The sequence below is a fragment of the Octopus sinensis genome, linkage group LG6, assembly GCF_006345805.1.
Source record: "Octopus sinensis linkage group LG6, ASM634580v1, whole genome shotgun sequence".
NCBI lineage: Eukaryota > Metazoa > Mollusca > Cephalopoda > Octopoda > Octopodidae > Octopus > Octopus sinensis.
Window position 1 is genome coordinate 45,922,772 of NC_043002.1, and position 19,418 is coordinate 45,942,189.

At 35.3% G+C, this 19,418-nt stretch overlaps 1 protein-coding gene across 3 annotated transcripts in view; it reads left to right on the top strand.

Annotated features, from left to right (window-relative positions):
• The first annotated feature begins 6,880 nt into the window (after nt 1-6,880).
• LOC115213109 (claspin-like) overlaps nt 6,881-19,418 on the top strand; it is a 43,040-nt gene continuing 30,502 nt past the window's right edge. For 2 of the 3 annotated variants that reach the window (XM_036503866.1, XM_029782036.2), the window contains exons 1-4: nt 6,883-7,057; nt 13,239-13,305; nt 15,396-15,516; nt 17,254-18,569. In XM_036503866.1, the coding sequence (XP_036359759.1) occupies nt 7,011-7,057; nt 13,239-13,305; nt 15,396-15,516; nt 17,254-18,569 (1,551 nt within the window). In that variant the 5' untranslated portion in view covers nt 6,883-7,010. Of the gene's footprint in view, nt 7,058-13,238; nt 13,306-15,395; nt 15,517-17,253; nt 18,570-19,418 lie in introns of all 3 variants that reach the window. The other variant, XM_036503867.1, reaches the window with a different exon arrangement.

Genomic DNA, 19,418 nt, shown 5'->3' on the forward strand with positions numbered 1-19,418 from the left:
AAGGAGAAAAAGTAGCTATGTACATGATGGGAAAAACAGCAGAAGGAGTCTCTTGCTGGTTATAGAGCAGTGGTTCCCAAACTTTTGGGGGCTGGCACCCAGGCTACATTCCTAGCACCCTCCTCCCAACTTACCACCACAAACATAGACCTCTTTCTGAAGCAAATTCAAAACAACTGCATTTCACAAATAAAACTTAACCTAATTAACCTATTATTTTGTTATTTTTGACTACCCCATTATCACCCCACTTTTCTTCAATGCCCCTTTGGAACTTTCCACCCCCTCCCCCCTAGGGAGCAGTACCACCCACTTTGGGAGCCACTGTTATAGAGTAAGAGAGAGGAGTTAATCTGCAAGCTAGGAAGTGATTTAGCCAACACTGGTGACCCAATTGAGGGAGGATGTTACAGTTCAGGGTCAAAACATGTTCAATACTGTCTGGTGATATCAATTCTTCATGGTCAAAAACTGCATTCACCAAAGGTGAAGATAAAGCATTTCCTTTTTAGATGTAATCATCATCAAATTATGTATATATGTTTGGGGATACAAAAAGAAAAACAGAACTCAAAACATGAGTGTGTATGTGTACATATATATTTTATTTATAATCGACAGAAGTGCCAATGCATAAAACTCTTAGCCTTTGAGTTACTCTGTAACTTCTGCCAATTATTAATAAAATATACATATATATGCTTATGGCAAAGAGATAAGGTGCAAGCGTGTTGCCATGTAATACTCTGGCTTTGACTTCAAAGTATTCTGTCTCTCCATCAAGAGTGATCATTTTTGCTCTGGTGTTCTCATACAGCTTACTAATTGCTCTCAGAATTCCTGGTGGAATATCATATGCTTTAAGTATATTCATCATCATTCCTCTATGTACTGAATCAAAAGCCATTTTAAAGTCTAATGATAGCCTTCCTGTTATGGCTCTTAACTCCCTCTATCACTCTTCTGGCAACTGAAGGAAGATGGAATTCCATACTCAATATCATGGAAAATCCTCCACTGTCTGGGTCCGTACATCAATGGAACGAAACATTGCAATTTATGCGTAACTGAACACATGGAAATCCTGAAAAACTCGCATGTACCAGGGAACATACTGAACTCCAGAAAGGATAATAGTGGTATTAGCAATAATTACATCACAGCTGGAGTAGGAGATAACCCCCTACCTTTTACCCTCATAGCCAACAGGTGGCATAGCCGAAGGAGGATGACACAACCAGAAGCTGATGACCAGCAGTAAAGGGAGATAATCCCCATCGTTTATATCTCATTTCCCCCTCCATATTTTAAAAAGGCCATAGGCCAACAGGTCTCAGGGTCTAAAGATACAGCATAAAGGTACCCTTTATGGTGAGAAATCCAGGGTAACCCTAAACTAGCCTTCATCAGTAATATATATATATGTATATATATATGTATAAAATGAGGAAGGGTGGCTTATTTTTTTAAATATATACTGCTCTATATCTTACAGTGTTCTTCTTTAGGATTTATGTTTTTTACAAACGATATATATATACATATATATATATATATATATATATATATATATATATATATATATATATGTATATATGTATGTGTGTACATATATCTATATACATGTGTGTGTGTGTGTATGTATGCATGTATGTATGTGTGTGTGTATACATATACGAGGTTGCAAGAGTTGGTCTACAGTCATCAACAGCATCACAATAAAGAAAGCATTCAGCAAAGAAGAAACTGAATTCTTGGATACGAGACAAAGCCGATGACAATATACATACATATATGTAGTGGTGGGGTAGGTGTATGAAGCAGTGACAGTTAATAAACTTTAGACCTGTTCAGATATGTTTGAGATATATTTGAGCCTCTAAAGGCTTTTCACTGCAGTTTGCTGCAGAGAAAAATTCTCACTTCAAAATACAAAGGTATTGTAAAACCATTGTCAGCTTAGAGCACCTTCTATGGACTGGTGGATCCATTTCAAACTTTTTAGTTCTCTTCAGCACCACATACCAATAGCAACATCTCTGAGCTTACCGGAAAGCTTTGTTTCCTTTATCAGAAATCAGTAAATGTTATATACTTATTGTGCTCACTGGCTGCTAGATCAGGACAAATATATGGTTAGGTGCATTAAGCAGTGACAGAAAATAAACAAACTTTAGGCCAGTTCAAATATGACTGAGACATAAAGAACTATAAAGTTTGAAATGCATTCACCAGTCCATAGACAGAATTCTGAACCCAGTAAAGTGTTCTAACACCTTTTAGGTCTTAATTGAGAACTTTTCTCCATGGCAAACTGTAGTGAAAAACCTTTACAGGTTTAAACATATCTGAACTGATCAAAAGTTTATTTTCTGTCCTAACTTGTTAGTGTGCGCAATCAGTAAAATGATATTTGCCGATTTTTGATAAAGGAAGCAAAGCTTTCTAGTAAACTCAGAGTTGTCTCGGTAGCTAGTGATAAGAACTAAAGAGTTCATAATGTATCCACAAGTGTATTGAGGTCGTTCTAAGTTGATCATAGTGTCTAAAGTGAAAATTTTCCTTTGTGGTAACTTTAGTGAAAAGCATTTACAGATTCAAATTTGTCTCAAACAAATTTGAACTGAGAGAATTGTTAGCACACCAGGCGAAATGCTTAGCAGTATTTCGTCTGCTGTTACATTTTGAGTTGTAACTCCACTGAGGTTGACTTGCCTTGCCTCCTTTTGGGGTCAATTAAAAAAGTACCAGTTATGCACTGGGGTCGATGCAATTGACTTAAACCCATTGTCTGTTCTTGTTTGTCTCCTCTATGTTTAGCCCACTGTAGGCTATAAAGAAATATATATATAATTTCTGGTCTGAATAATATATATATTGTTGTCATCATTGTCGTTTAACATCCTCCTTCTATGCTGCCATGGGTTGGATGGTTTGACAGGAGCTGACCAGGCAGAAGGCTGTGCCATTCTTATATGTGTGTTCTGACATAGTTTTTTTATGGTTGGATGCCCTTCCTAACACCAACTGCTCTGTAGAGTGGGTTGAGAGCTTTTTACATGGCACCAGTACAGGTGAGGTTAGTTTCAGCATGGTTTTTACTGCTGGATGCCCTTCCAAATGTCAACCACTTTACAATGTGGAGTGGAAGCTTTTTCAGTGGCACCTGCACTGGAAGGGTCACCAAATAACTTTGCAAGACAAGTAATCTTTGAGAGAAGAGAGAGCACTGGAGGAGGTGATCTTGTGACAGAAAGACAGAAACAGATGCTTTGTTGTAGACGAGGTACATGGTTACCCAGCAAGAGAAAGATAGATAGATAGATAGATAGATAGAGAGAGAGAGAGAGAGAGAGAGAGAGAGAGGGAGAGAGAGAGAGTAATCGAGAATGAGGGCAGAAACAGGTGTGCTGTTGTAGAGGAAATACATGGTTACCCAGCCAGAGAGTTAGTAGTTTTGTTTTGTTGGGGTAGGGTGTGTGAAAACTTTGGTGTTACGTGTGGGTAGAACACAACACTTTTGGAACCCAGGTTCATTGACATGAGTGAATCTTGTCTAGAACCTCATATTATCAGATATCTTGGTTCATTGTCATTTCCTCTGTGAGCCTCAACATCCTGAGTTCAATCCTTACCACTCCATCCCATATCTTCCTGGGTCTCCCTCTTCCACAGGTACCATCTACTTTCAGTGACTGTCACATCTTTATACAGCTGTCTTCATTCATATGCATCACATGTCCAAATCAATGTAGTCTCCTGTCTTGGATGCTGCATTTGATTCCTCTTATGCTCAACTTTTCTCTCAACACATTGGCACTTTGTTGTTCATGCACATTGATGCTGCACATCCAGTAGAGTGTACTCCCTTCATTCCTCTCTAGTCTAGGCATGTCCTCTCCTTCAGAGCCCACGTCTCACTACCACAGAGTATAGCCATTCATACAAAGGTGTCATACTATCTACCTTTCAGCCTGAGACAGAGTCCTTTTGCTGCAAACAGAGATAGTAGCTTTCTGAACTTCATCCATCTTATTCTTACTCTAGAAACAATACTTTCAGAGCATTCACTGCCATTGCTTGGTCACCAAGGTAACTATTTACTACTTCAAGAGGGCCTCCAGGGCATTTGAGAGAATCTAAATCTCAGTGTCCTTAAGGCTTATTGTTCCAGCACATCTGCCACGCACAAAGGCGACCATATCTATATCTATATAAAGAGATAGATAGACAGATAGATAGAGAGATGGGGCAGGGGAGGGGTTAAAGAAAAATGTTGAAAATGCACTTGGAGTCTTTAAGAAGATTTATTTACATTTGCTAAAAAAGGAAATCATATTTTTTACTGAAACAGAGAAAAATTTTTGTAAAATAAAGTTTGTTGTTTCATGTGAAGAATTGAAACTGTTTATTCAATAATTTTTTTTTCCTGTATGATTTGAAACTTGTTTAAGTCTGTTAGAGTTCCAGATGAAAAGTTGGTAGATTTTTTTTTACTCTATGTTTAAAAATTATTCCTGTGTTTCAGTTTATGATAATTACAATTCTGAATAAAAAGTGTTTCTCAAAATTTCAGTTGTTTAAAAAACACTTTTATCCCCACTTTTGTAACTTTTTCATTTCCTATGGTGTATGAGATTTCTTATCTGCACCTTTTCACAAAGCTGAAACAAATGAACCCTTTAATTTTTTAGGCATTTATTTACATTTAAAGCTTACGCTTTGTTAGCATGTTTTTTTACATTATCATCTCTCTATTCTTATTCTCTTCCTTGGGGGTGTGTATGTGTATTTGTGTGATGGATGGTTTCTTTTGTTCTTTAACTCCAGTTCAGTCCTGATTGAGCAGGCCTAATACAGCATTGAATCACTCATTTGGCTTCCAGAAATCCAGAAATACTGTACAATATACTGTACCCTGTATTGAGCAAACAGACCCTGTTTTGAAGTTGGTTAATTTGCATATGGTGTGTTAAAATAGTTTTATGCATTACCTTTTTTAAGAGGGATTATTAAAAATTAAACATGCCCTGCTTTAAAGCGTATTAATTTGTACCTGTATCTGTTAAGTAAAATTATGGTTTTAACTTTTTCTTCATTTAATTTTCATCTTGGAAACATTATACTGTGTACATAGTACAATATGTTATATTTAAAAAATTTCAAGTGGATTAATAAATATCAAACAGACCCTGCTTTCTAAGTGTATTAATTTGAATCTCTTAAATGCAGTTTGGTTCTTTACTTTTCATAGTTATTTCATATTTTAGGTTTGTTCTTAAGCTGTCTACTGAAAATCCAGAAATCCAGGCCAATTCTGGTTTACAGCTTGCCAAATATTTGGTATGGTACTCTATAAAAGGCATTCCAGTGATGACTTCTTTCAAGCATTACATTTCCATGCCTACATTATACAATGTCTCCCTATTATGCTGGGACACAGCCTTGGAATGTTTAGTCAAGCAAATCTTAATATTGGTAAAGTTTAGAAAAACATTTCTTTAGAAGAATTTTGTGGCATTCTTTATATCTGCTGCCCAGACTTCGTTACCACTAATTTCTCTAACTATAGCATTTTCACTTATTCTTTTCAAACTTGTTTGAATTTTCAATCTTATGTAATCCACACTCTTGAAAATGTATTTCAGCAAAATGTTATCTAAAAATATGGGTAAAGAAAGAAACAGCGAAAAAAAATGGCGGGGTGGGGTGAAATTTCAGAGGGTTCCACCCCACTCACCCCCAATTTTCCGGACAAAAAAAGTGTTTTGTGGCATGTTAGGAAGTCACTGTAAGTAGTTAATATATAGTTTAACTCCCTGTCATAGAGAGAAAAACCCCGTCTAATAGGAGTAAAAAATGTGTAGAAAACGAATGTGAAAACAAAAATTTGCACAAACGAACACAAGGTGAGGAGAGGACTTTCTGAAAATTCCCATGATCCAATTTTTCCTTCATAACTTCCAGGAAAATGGATACATATTAATGAAATTTTATAGAAATTCATTCAACGGAAAAAAACATTTCCAATAATTCCGGGAAGGGGAAGGGTCCTATTCCCCACCTCACTTTTTTTCCAAACCAAAGTAAGAGGTTTGTGGCATATTAGAAGATCAGGGTACTTGATTCCACGAGAAAAATTCGAGGTCTTTTTTTTTACTTAGTGAACTGCGTGCGGGTGTATTTTCCAAATTTACCAAAATTTCATTAAAAATATCAATTTTTCGGAAAGTTATGAGGAAATAAAGTCAACCCATGTGAATTTTCCGAAACTTCTCTCCCAAACCTCGCAAAATCTTTTTCACAATAAATTCCGTTGTCATCGGAACCTACCCCATCTGCAGCAGATTTATAGACAATTTCATCAAAAAAATATCTATTTTTCTGGAAGTTATGAGGAAACAAAATCGGGTGGTAGAAGTGGGGGGGGGGTACACATGTCTTGGTATGTCACATATATAATGCCCATATACTGCCTACTGCGATAGCCAATAAAATAGAAATTAAATTTTAAGATTTATTCTTTCTGTGCGACCCGGTACAAAATGATCCAGGGCGCGGTTGATGGGGGCACCTGTTTAGTGGAAGTTATATTGTTGGCGGCGAGCTAGCAGAATCGTTAGCACGTCGGGCGAAATGCTTAGCGGTATTTCGTCTGCCGTTACGTTGTGAGTTCAAATTCTGCCGAGGTCGACTTTGCCTTTCATCCTTTCGGGGTCGATAAATTAAGTACCAGTTAAGCACTGGGGTCGATATAATCGACTTAATACCTATGTCTGTCCATGTTTGTCCCCTCTATGTTCAGCCCCTTGTGGGTAATAAAGAAATAGTTATATTGCTGGCTGAGTAATGTGTTGTTTAATGAACTGTCAACAAGTAAGGGAGATAATTTATGAAACTCCTTCCTATTCTCGAACCAGACCTATTTTCTGTTGACGGAAGATCGCGGTTATTTTTAAAAATATGAAACCCCAACACTATATTGGATATACTTAACAATTAAAGCAATCATGAGTGAACGTTTATCAAACCGTTCTGCAAAATCCTCACGGTTTTCGTAAGTTTACGTGAAGTTTATTTATTTTTTTTAAAGTATTCATTTTATGTATTCAATAAATATAAAGTCTCAATAACGTTATGCCATTCAAATTAAAAATAAACAGTATAGAAATTTCACGACAGTTGTATTGTTTTCAACTGTGTATCATATTATACGAATATTAATTATAACGATATTTACTTAATACTTAAATGTACTTAAAGGTTTAACTATATTTCGAATATATAGAAGATGACGATTCGAAATAGGAATATTTCAAAGGAAGGTGATTGTACCTAAAACTTGTTTCTGCGATCCAGAAATATTTTGATATATTGTCACTGAATTGACTATTGTTTATTTAGATCAACACTTTTTTTGAATTCTAGTAATTATGTAAAAATAATAATAATAATAAGAAGAAGAAGATGGCTATAAATACTCTATTTTAGCGACGTGAAATCTTCAGTGCCTGATTTCAAATTTTTGGTTTTTCTTTGTCACGGACAGCATCGTAGTATTTTAGAAACGCATAGATTTCTCCTTGTTAATAACAAACTAACACAAACATCTTTCATTTCTTTAATACCTTTTTCTTGTACATTCGAATAAGATACCCATGTTTATGGCATAGTTTCGGTTGCGAAACTTCGCCATGTTGGCATTATAATACGAACATAAGATTTCCAGAGTTTCAGACCGATTTCTATAGGGTTTTGTGTACGCAGTAATAATCAATGAAATTCAATAGTATCCATGGTTCGGATTATCTTTGGTTCTGGCAGAATCGTAAGCGTTCTGGGCAAAATGCTTAGTGGCATTTCATCCGTGTTCACGAGTTCAATTTCCGTCGAGATTGACTTTGCCTTTCAGCATTTTGAGGTCGATAACATAAATATTAGGGACGATGTTTATGACTCACTCCTCACTCTAAAATCGTTGACCTTGTGCCAAAATTTGAAACCATTATTGTTATTATTGGTTAATATTTCGAACTAAGTTAGAATTAGTTCTGTTGGCCGACGATTTTAGCCCCTGGCCGAACCCGAAACCCAAATCAGTGTTGCTTACAATAAATCATCAAATTTCATTTACTGTACGCGAGTTGGCAGAATCGTTATAGCGTCGGAAAAACCTTGTTTATGGTATTTGTTCCGGTCTATTTATGTTTTGAGTTGAAATCTTTCCATTCATTAACTTTACCTTTCATCTTTTCGAGGTCGATAAAATCAAGTACCAGTCAAATATTGTTGGTCGATGGTATCTAATAAATCCTTCCCTGGACCTTAAGTCTAAATAAAAAATCAAAATGAATTGGACTTCCAGTGTTAGTTTAGAAATATCTATGTATCAATTATCAAGTCCGGAATTCTCGAATATTATTATAGTCTTACACTATGCCTAAAAAGGAAAACAAAAAAAAACAAACATGAGATGGTTACGGCTTGAGTGTTTTTCGGGTACTTAATGCAGTTTCGCACCTCTCCTTGAAAAATGCATGAAATTTTTTTTTCGGATTCCTACGTTTTAGATGTCGGAGATTACGAATATGCCCTGCCAAATTTTTTTAGGTTCACCCCCACCCAATTTAAAATTTTAAATTTTGTTTACTTAAAAGAGATTGTAGCAAATTGACGAACATGTGCAAATCGAAATTAAATAAAGACAAAAACATTAAAGTGAAAAGAATTTGCGTTTTACTTGTGTTTGCCTTAAATAATCGTAAATAATAATTGAATGTAAATTAAATATACACCATTTTATGAGAAACAAATATTAATGCTTAATAATTAATGTTATAAAGTTTAATAAGAGGCTCAAATTTTACCCCCTCCCCCAATTTAAAATTTTGAACTTTTTCATCCATTTATTTATTTGTCTTTCTATTTATCCCCATCCGTTTATTCATAAATATATTTGTCAACTAAATGCGGCGGTCCTATAGAAGACGGTGTTAATGTTGTTTTTAGCACCAGGAAGACATTCATATCTATCTCTTTATACACACATCTATATGCTTACTCTTTTACTTGTTTCAGTCATTTAACTGCGGCCATGCTGGAGCACCACCTTTAGTCGAGCAAATCGACCCCAGAACTTATTCTTTGTAAGCCTAGTACTTATTCTATCGGTCTCTTTTGCAGAACCGCTAGGTTACGGGGACGTAAACACACCAGCATCGGTTGTCAAACGATGTTGGAGGGACAAACACAAACTCACACACACACATATATATATATATGTATATATATATACATATATACGACGGGCTTCTTTCAGTTTCCGTCTTCCAAATCCACTCACAAGGCTTTGGTCGGCCCGAGGCTACAGTAGAAGACACTTGCCCAAGGTGCCACGCAGTGGGACTGAACCCAGAACTCCTGCGCCTATTGAATTTAAAATTTTGAAAACGTGGTTTCTTGCATATTCAGAATCTCCGTCATGTAAAATATAGGAAAATAAAAATTTCGAAAAAAGTTCAAAATTTCGAGGTTGCGCGGCATTAACAACAAATGGAACAGCTATACGAATCGTGCAATATTATTTGAGTCACTTTTTAGGTACTATATCGACTAACCTGTTGTTTTTCGAAACAGGACATAACTACACAAATGTGCCCCATCGACTTCGTTTCTGAAAATGGATACCTTTTTGATAAAATTATCTTCAAATACATTTCAGATGGTGTAGATTACGGTTATATCGGAAATTGTTGCAAAAACTTTTTTGAAGAAGTCGGGGCGAAAAGAGTTTCGGATAATTCATACTGTTCGATTTTGTTTTCTCGTGTTTTGATGCTGTAGGTTATAAATATTGAAAACAAAGTACTTTTGAAGACCATTTCATCCTTTCCTTTCTGGAACTCGGTAAATGAATATTTTTTTTTAAAAAACATTTTGAAATTTTCCAGGCCTGGAAAATAATCAAACACCCACACCAACAAATTCATCGCTGATAATTTTTTGCAGTGTTCCCAATCAGGATGCCCACTAAGTTGGATCTTCTCCGTTTTGACAGGGGTGGGGTCCTTTTTTTTACTACCGCCTACAAAATGATGGAGGAAGCTTTTTACGAAAAAAAATTTTGCGAAAAGTTATGATTTTTTGTCCCCTCCCCTCCCCACCCCATCTAAACCGATTTGGACCTATTTTTTTTCGCAATCCCTATTTCATTAAAAAAAAATAAAAATAAAAAGATTTGAAAATATTTTCAGAAGGAAAAGCGTGTGATTTAATATTTTTTTTTGTTTTCAAGTCATACCGGTTTTTCTGGAAAATTTCATTCTATTAAAAAAATATCCATTTAACGAATTCCAGAAGGGAAAGGGTAGAATAATTCTTATAGGTATTTTTTTTTCGATATAATTCCAATCTATCAAAACGTATGAGGAAAAAAAAAAGTCGAGGTACCGCCGATATCCACCCCCTTGACATTTTTTTCTCAACAAATTCCAATATAATCATAATCTACACCATCTAAAAGCCATTTGTAGAAAATACGTATTTCCAGAAAATTATTAGGAAACAAAGTGAAGGCATGTGAATTATTCAAAACCACTCTCAATCCACTTCAACAAAAATTTTCACAACAATTTCCAATGTAATTTTAATCTATGAAAAGTTTTTGTAGAAAATTTTATTAAAAAACATTAAATTTTTCAGAAAGCTATGAGGAAACAAAGTCAGAGTGGGGACATAATTGTGTAGTTACACCTGAAACTGAAACTATATAATTCGTCTGTTAAATATCTATTGGATTATGACATTAAAAAAATGCTTACATCTCACCGCTAATTCCTGTCTTTTATTCAGGATATGTGTAAGTTTATTGTTCGTGTAGTAAGCTACGAAATTCTTAGGGTTTCATATGGATTTGTAATATTCTGTTGGTAAAATTTTGCTTGACCTGTATTATGGATTGGTTAGAACAATGGTTCCCAACCTGGGGTCCACAGACCCTTGGTGGTCCATGAACTAAATTCAAAATTTCATATATATATATATATATATATATACATATATAAGGATTAGCATATTAAAAGGGGTCAGTGGGAAAACTCATTTAAATAAAAGGGTTGGGAGCCACTGTGAAAAGGTTGGGAACCGCTGGGTTAGAACATATACAAAATGCCTTGTGGTGTTCATTCTTGCTCTTTATTTTCTGAGTTCAAAATTCCACAGATGTCAACTTTGCCTTTCATTCTTTTAGGAATATAATAAAGTACCAGTCATGTACTGGGAGTGGGTGGAGGGTGGAGGTGATGTAATTGATTAACCTCCTTCTCTAAAATTGCTGGTCTTGTACCAAAATTTGGAACCATTATAAATTCCAACTTTGTGCTATGAGTTCAAATATCACCAAGACCATCTTTGCCTTTTTATCCTTTAAAAGTGGATAAAATAGGTACTAGTTGAGCTCTGTGGTTGATGTAATCAACTAGCACCTTGCCCCCAAATTTCAGGCCTTGTGCCTATCGTAGAAAGGATTATTATTATTATTATTATTATATTATTATTATTATTATTATTGAGGTGGTGAGCTGGTAGAATTGTTAGTATGCCAGGCAACATGCTTAGCAGCATTTCATCTGTCCTTACATTCTGAGTTCAAATTATGCCATGGTTGACTTTGCCTTCATCCTTTCAGGGTTGATAAAATAAATATCAGTTGAGTACTGGGGTTGATGTAATCGACTGACCCCTCCTCCCAAAATTTCAGGCCTTGTGCATATAGTAGAAAAGATTATTATCATGTTTTTTTCTTCTTTCAATTTTGTTCCTATTTTTTTTTTGCTGACTGTCTTCCAGAGACCTAGGACAAAGAAACTCACTGTATACATTGATAGGCCGTTAGAATAAACACACCAGATTGTTATTTACAAAGTTATGCGAATGAAAAAAAATGACATGGGTTGTAATCATTCTCACAGCGACAATACTCTTCTCAATATGTGTGATATACCAGTTAAAACAATCTTTCGCACTTATTGCATAGATGACAAGTTTATTGAGTGAAAATACCTAAAAGCTCTACGAGGCTCCAGCAGGGGGTGTTGGCGACCCCTGTTGTATTCTTTCACCACAACTTTCTCTCACTCTCTTCCTGTTTCTTGAGTAACACTGCGATGGACTGGCATCCCGTCCAGCTGGGGGGAACACATACACCACGGAAACCGGGCCCATGAGCCTTGCTAGGCTTGAAAAGGGCGAAGAGGAAGAGATGTAGGAGAAGTAGAGGAAAGAAACAGCACATCTATGAGTGGTTTTAGCATATTAGTAAACGAGTTTTACCAATCTGCCAAGTGTTTTTTTTTTTGCTTAAATGTGTGTAGCAACAATAAGACACTGAAGATTGGTAGCATAGAACTGGTAAATCTGTGACCAGTTCTATGTATCAAAGGTTTTGGGTTGTTTGGAAGTAAATAATGTAAAGTTGACTGTTTAACCAGACAATCTGATAAGGATACAGACTCATGAGTTGTGGCTAACCACTGTGCTCATTGATCCAGTGAGTAGCCCAGCTAGATATCAATGACTTCAAATGGGCATCTTGAAATCTTATACTCACTGGGAAAGGGACCAAGTCCTGAACTGAAGAGAAAAAGCCTTTGGATTTTGTGCTAACTTATAAGGCTGCCTCTCAAGGCAAGGGGTCATTGGAGCAGTGTTTATAAAAAGACAACGTTATTCTTAAACTGCCTATTTTTAATGTTGTAACAATGGAATCTGTAAGGCTCCCATAGGTCAGAAAGTGGTTTTAAATCATGTTATGTATCAACTATTCCTTTTAACAAAAAGAAAAAATGGTTATGGTGTTTTATTGAGGTACCAACCCTAAAGAACTTATTGTATAAATATAGAATTGCATCCATTCCCTGCTGGTCATTTACATCTCACACTGATTTAGTTCTTAGATGGATCCCTTTACTACAATGATAGATGGCACCTATGCTAACACTGCACAATGATCCTTATAGAAATCAGTTGACTGGTCACTGCTATCTATGGCAAAATATTCTTCCTCTTACAATGCTTGTAGAAAAATCACCCACTCCTACAACTGGACAGCTCTTATCTAGCACTGTAACTGTAAGACTATCATCTGAGATGTGAAAGATGTCTTCAAGCAGAATGCTCTCTCCTGACTGTCAAAATTTCAAATTTCTAGTTTTATTTCTTTAACATTTATCTTATTACAGAAAACGGATGGTTGCTAAAAGAGAATTTAAGTTTACTTCTCCTACTAAGAAAACATCTCCGAATAAGGTTTGTGAAATATTCTATATTTTTAATCAAAATTCATAACTATTAGTTATTTCAACCTTGACAACCTATCATCATCATCATGTCCATTTGTCTATGTTGCCATGAGTCAAATCTTATTTGGAATTACTCCTCTTCTAGATGAGTTTGAGATCATGTTTTGCTCCTACATCACATTTTTTGGCATGGTTTCTACAATTGGCTGCCCTCAAGTTGCTAATCATTTTTAGAGTATATTGAGTGCATTTTATTGTCATAACATTCCAGTTAGTCTGTCTTGTGTCCAACAAAGCCAGAGATCTCTGTATCTATGTCATCTCTGTTCATTCATTCCCTGGCACCAAACATTTTATCTTACTTTTGGCAACCCGAAAAGACTGAGAATCCTCTCTTTTCTCTGTTGTCCGCATTCATTCTTTCCCTTTTGCCTTCCCCCACTATAGGGTAGGAAGGGAGCCAGAGCAAGAAGGTGCTAGAAGAGAGAGAGAGAGAGAGAGAGAGAGAGAGAGAGAGAGAGAGATGCTGTGATGCTTGTTGTAAGGAGATAGAATAGAAACAACATGGTTGAGTGAGTGAGTGATGGAAGAAGACCAGAACGAAACTGAGATTGGAGAAAGCCAGGGAAATAGGAAGGAGAGGGTGATAAAAGAGAAAGTAACTGAGAAGTGAGTGAGAGTGATAAACAACAGAATGATGATTGTTGATAAACAGATTGAATGGCAACACCATGAGTGACTGTGTAGTTGAGAAGTTCATTTTGCAACCCAATCATGTGATTTCAGATTCAGTCCTGCTGCATGGTACCTTAGGCAAGTGTCTTCTACTATAGCCCTGGACCAACCAAAGCCTTGTGAGTGCATGGAAAGAACACTGTTGTATGTACACACACACACGTATGTAGGTACAAGCATGGCTGTGTGGTAATAAGTTTGCTTCCCAACCAAATGGCTCCTGGTTCAGTCCCACTGTGTGACACCTTGGGCAAGTGTCTTCTGCTATAGCCTCAGGCCAACCCAAAGCCTTGTAAGTAGATTTGGTAGAGGGAAATTGAAAGAAGTCTTTCATATGTGTGTTTGTGTCTGTGTTTGTCTCCCACCATTGTTTGACAACTGGTGTTGGTTGTTTATATCCCCATAACTTAGCAGTTCAGCAAAAAGAACTGGTAGAATAAGTACCAGGATAATATATATATATATATATATATATATATATATATATATATCTATATATCATCATCATCATCGCTTAACGTCCGCTTTCCATGCTAGCATGAGTTGGACGGTTTGACTGTGGGCTGGCGAACCAGATGGCTGCACCAAGCTCCAGCCATATATATATATATATATCATCATCATCATCATCATCGTTTAACATCCGTTCTCCATGCTAGCATGGGTTGGACGGTTCGACCGGGGATCTGGATATACAAGTACTGGGGTTGATTCATTCGACTAAAAATTCTTCAAGGTGACGCTCCAGCATGACCGCATGAAACAAGTAAAAGATAATGAGATGTGTGTGTGTAACACGTATGTGTTTGTGTCTTTTTGTCCTGAAATTGCACAAAAGTTGTCAATGAATGTCATCATCATACACGTGGTGTTATTTCTTTGTACTCTTCTATGGAAACATGTGGTCCTTGTACTGCTTGTGTCTGTAGAGGTACATGATCCTTACAAGCATGGAAAAATAGGCATTAAAATGATGATAATGATGCATATGTATGAGTGATTGTGTGTGTGTGTGTGTACAAATTTGTGTCTATTTGTATATTTCATGCTTGTCGCCATTTGATTGAAGTGGCGCTGTTGACATTCCTAGCTGAAATATTGAGTAGTTGCTGTGTGCTTTTGAAAACATATAGAATCTTTTGAAAAATAGGTAAGAGTTGGTGACAAGGAGAGGATCAAGCCTAAAATCTAAAATACAACTCCATCTTAACCCATGCTTACAAAGGAAAAAAAACCCCAAAACAAACAAAAAATAGGTGTTAACTGAACAAAGGTACACCTTATCTTTGTATTCAATGCACATCACATATAATTTTTTTTTTTAGTTTATATTTTCATCTCTCTTCATTTTTACTTTTTCAGAGAAAAGCACAAAATGTTGACCCAAAAGCAGAGAACTCTGCACAGAAATCTAATGAGAATGTTTTTGACTTACCACCTCCAATTTGGGCTTCTAGCCCAAGAGACACGCCTTACGGTAAATGTAAATATTTTGTTTTGATATGTTGCTCTTTTTTTTCTTGGAATTTTTGTTTTGCATGTGAAATCAAAGACTAACATTTAAACCTGCCATATCCAGCCTAAATATGCTTCCTGTTTTAGGTTCTAACTAGCCAGATCCAGCCTATCACACCTACTGTTCAATGCCATTCTAAAAATATACAATCACATAATCAAAATTTCAAAGCTATGAGATAATGCATGATTAATTAAAAACAATTTGAATGAAAAAAACGATTATTGCTAAGCCCCCAGTCAGTCTTGCTTGAACAGACCTATTATTAAGGGTGTTCCATCCATGTCTCTCCCGACTACAGTAACCAATGTAGTCTTCTTTTTTTTTTTCTTTTTATGAGGGTAGTGTTTGATACAAGGGTCTACAGTTGCTGTTTCTTGCAGATTGAGTGATTACATAGATACTGACTTCATGGTTCATGATTTGATTGTATTGTCATGCAGGAACCAGTGTACATACGTGTATTCATGCATGTGTTTCTGAAGATATGAAATGCTACTGTTAAGATACTTGTATCAAGAAAATAATTTATCATTCTGTTCTAAAATAGTATATATTCTAAAGATATACTCACAAACATGCAATAAACATACATTGCATTGTGATTCATTAAAGAGCCTCTCTGGAGTGTTTAACCTGTTAGAAAGACCAGCCAAATCTCCTTCAAATCTATCATTCTATTGTTAACTAGCTTCTATTCTATAGAAAGGCACACAGATATGCTGTACATTTATGCACATAACATCCTTTGGAGTAAATAAGAGAGCTTCTCCGTGGTTGCTTTGTGTACTTGAAATAACAGCCAAATTTCCTTCAGATCATGCCCTTCAGTCTTAAATAAGGAATGATTCTATTAGATAATGTAGTTCTAGATACATCTAAAAATATATGAAAGTCATGGGTAGACACCTCAGGTCTCAGTTTGGGCTGACCTAAGATTAGGCCATATTTTATTTTGCTTTTTTTCCATCATCATAATTATCATCACCATCATTTAATGTCCACTGTTTCATGTCACCAAACTTCACCTGTTTCCAAGCAAGGTAATATTTTTCCATGGCAGACATGTTTTTCATTGAAGACTGGAAATAAACAACCTCTTTTGTATGAAGGTGATGCTCATTTACAACCATGATGCAATATCAGAATTATAATAATAATAATAATAATAATAATTTGATGTTTACTGAATGGTAGAGATGTGGACCTCACAAACTGCAGTGCAAGAAACACATCTAGGAGAGCAGTAACTTTGTATTAAAAAGAAACAAAACAAAACAAAAGCAGTTAGAAGGAACTTTCTAATCCTGCCTCAGCTAACCCATCTAATGCTGGTGGCATGATAAAATGTGCCCAGATTTTGTTGAGATCATCTAAGACCCATCCAACCCAAGTCAGCATAGAGAAAAAAATGACAATTATGTTCAAATCTTCAGGGTTTTTTCTTTGTCTTTATTAGATATAGTCTTCCATATATTTATGTCAGAAAAAAAGAAAAATCATTTTTACAGTCTTGTAAGTTATCCTGTACTGCTTGTAGACTTGTCAGTTGTTTTAATCAATTTTATATGAAACATTTTATTAAATGTATATTAAATTATTTGAAAATGTTTTACAAATATTTAAAAATATTATTTTTGATTTTAAACTATTTACTTCTTTATTTTTCAAATGCTTATTTTAAATTTTATTTTTGTCTTTAAGCTAAATCAAAAGTGCAGAAAAAATACCTGGAGATTTCTTGCATTGAGCCTGTGTCAGTAAGAACAGCAAAGAATTTAAAACGCATTGAAGAATCACATTTTGCACCAATAGCTACACCAAAGCAAAACATTACCAAAAGCAGTGCAAAAATAAAAAGACCATTGCTGACAAAATGGAAACAAAATAAAACCACCTCTATTGCTAGTATTCATCATTTACAAAATTCTGGGAAGGAAGTTATCAAAAATAAAAATAGATCTAAGAATAGAATTGCAAAGTCATATCAAGAGACTAACATCAGTCATCACAGTAATAAATCACTCCACAAAGAGAATAAGTCAAAGCAATTGTCTAAAAAAGAGAAATTAAAAGTCTCGGATCAAACACTCACAGCTTCAAAAAGTCAGCAGGCAAAGATTCAATCAACAAGTTCTAGAAATACTCGCAGGTCCCCTTCAGTTCTTTCTGAACAAACTTCCGTACGAGATACTGTAAGTGAGAAAGGCAGTGTTAAAAGAAAATTACAAAAATCGAGAAGTTCTGAAGATTACTTATCTAATCCTCCCAAATCCAGTAAATTACAGACAAATAGAGAACAATCTGTAGAAGCTGCATATTCCCAATCTTCTAGTAATTACTCTAGAAGCACTAACAAAACAAAATCCAGTAAAGCTAATAGCAAAAGACAGAAAAGTAATATTACTCCATCTCGTAATAATTCGGGTGCTAAACCCAAACAACAATCTGGTTCGAGGCTTGGTCAAAGAAGTCATAGCCTACCAAAAGATGATTCGTCTTCACCAAATGTTACTCGTACTAAACAATCTCCAAGTAAAAAGAAAATTTCATCTAGAGACTCTGAACACTCAACTGATCAGAAGAAAGTTAATGTTTCTAAAGGACAAAATGTTTCTGTTAGTCATGTTTCAAGAGAGTCTGCAAGTAAAAGCTCAAAGAAAAATTTATCACGCAAATCATCCCTTACAGTATTTAATTTGAGTAGTGACGAAGAAGTGGAGAAGATAGTCAAGAAAAAAAACATTTCTAATATCCAAGGAAAGAAGCCTAAGAGAAGATCTACAGAAAGCTCTGCATCTGGCAAGAAAAAATCTAATTCTAAAAATAAGATTTCTTCTAGTTCCCCGAAGAAGTCTAATCAATCAAAAGATCATTCCAGTAGTAAACTGAATCCTGGGAAATATGCTAATATTTTGTCATATCTTAGTACTCAAAATAAACAGCAGACATCAAATAGAACTGATAAAACATTTGAATCTATTGCTGCTGGTACCTCGCATGGACTACATGAACAAAAGGTTAGTAACATATTCACTTATTGTTATCTACTCTGTCTCTTTTAGTATTTTTCTATCTGTTCTATTTAGTTATATTTTTTACCAGCTGTTGTATAAGGAAAGCCTTGTTTTATAGTTAAGAAAAAATAAAGTTTATGCAAAGCATATAGTATATATTTAAGGGAACATAAAGTTTATATATATTTAAGGGAACATAAAGCATATAGTATATAGTTAAGAGAACATAAGATTTATATGAAATGTATAGTATATAGTTAAGAGAACATAAGGTTTATATGAAGCACATAGTATATACTGTATATACTTATGAAAAAGTTGAATTTTTTAGACTATTTTTAAGGTCAAATTTATGGGGTTGACTATTACATGAATACTACTTTTGAGGGGCTGAAATTCAAGTGAGAATCCAAGTTACTGTATCAGCAGCAGAAGCCCAACTGACCTCTAAGTGAATAAAGACAAAAACATAATGAATTATAGTAATATTACCAATTCTATGCATCAAAACACGTGTCCTAGTAAAATATAAAGTTTTAGCAATTAATTGAATGTTTTTAGGGTTTCCAAAGTCATGCGTTTGTATGAATTCGGACAGTGGCATTTGCCAGTGTTTGCCAATAGTGCTGTCTGTGAAATACATTTCTTACCATGTAAACGAGTGTATGATTCATGTGTTTATTGTGCCTGAAGGTGTATGCAGGCTTGCAGCATATCCTGTGCATACATTTTAGTAATGGTGATGTAGCACCCATCAACAGATGTGTAGTACTCACTATTAAATGGTGTTTTACTATAAGCTCTGAGCATTCCATTATAAGCACCAAGCATTCCACCTATAGAGCAGGCTAC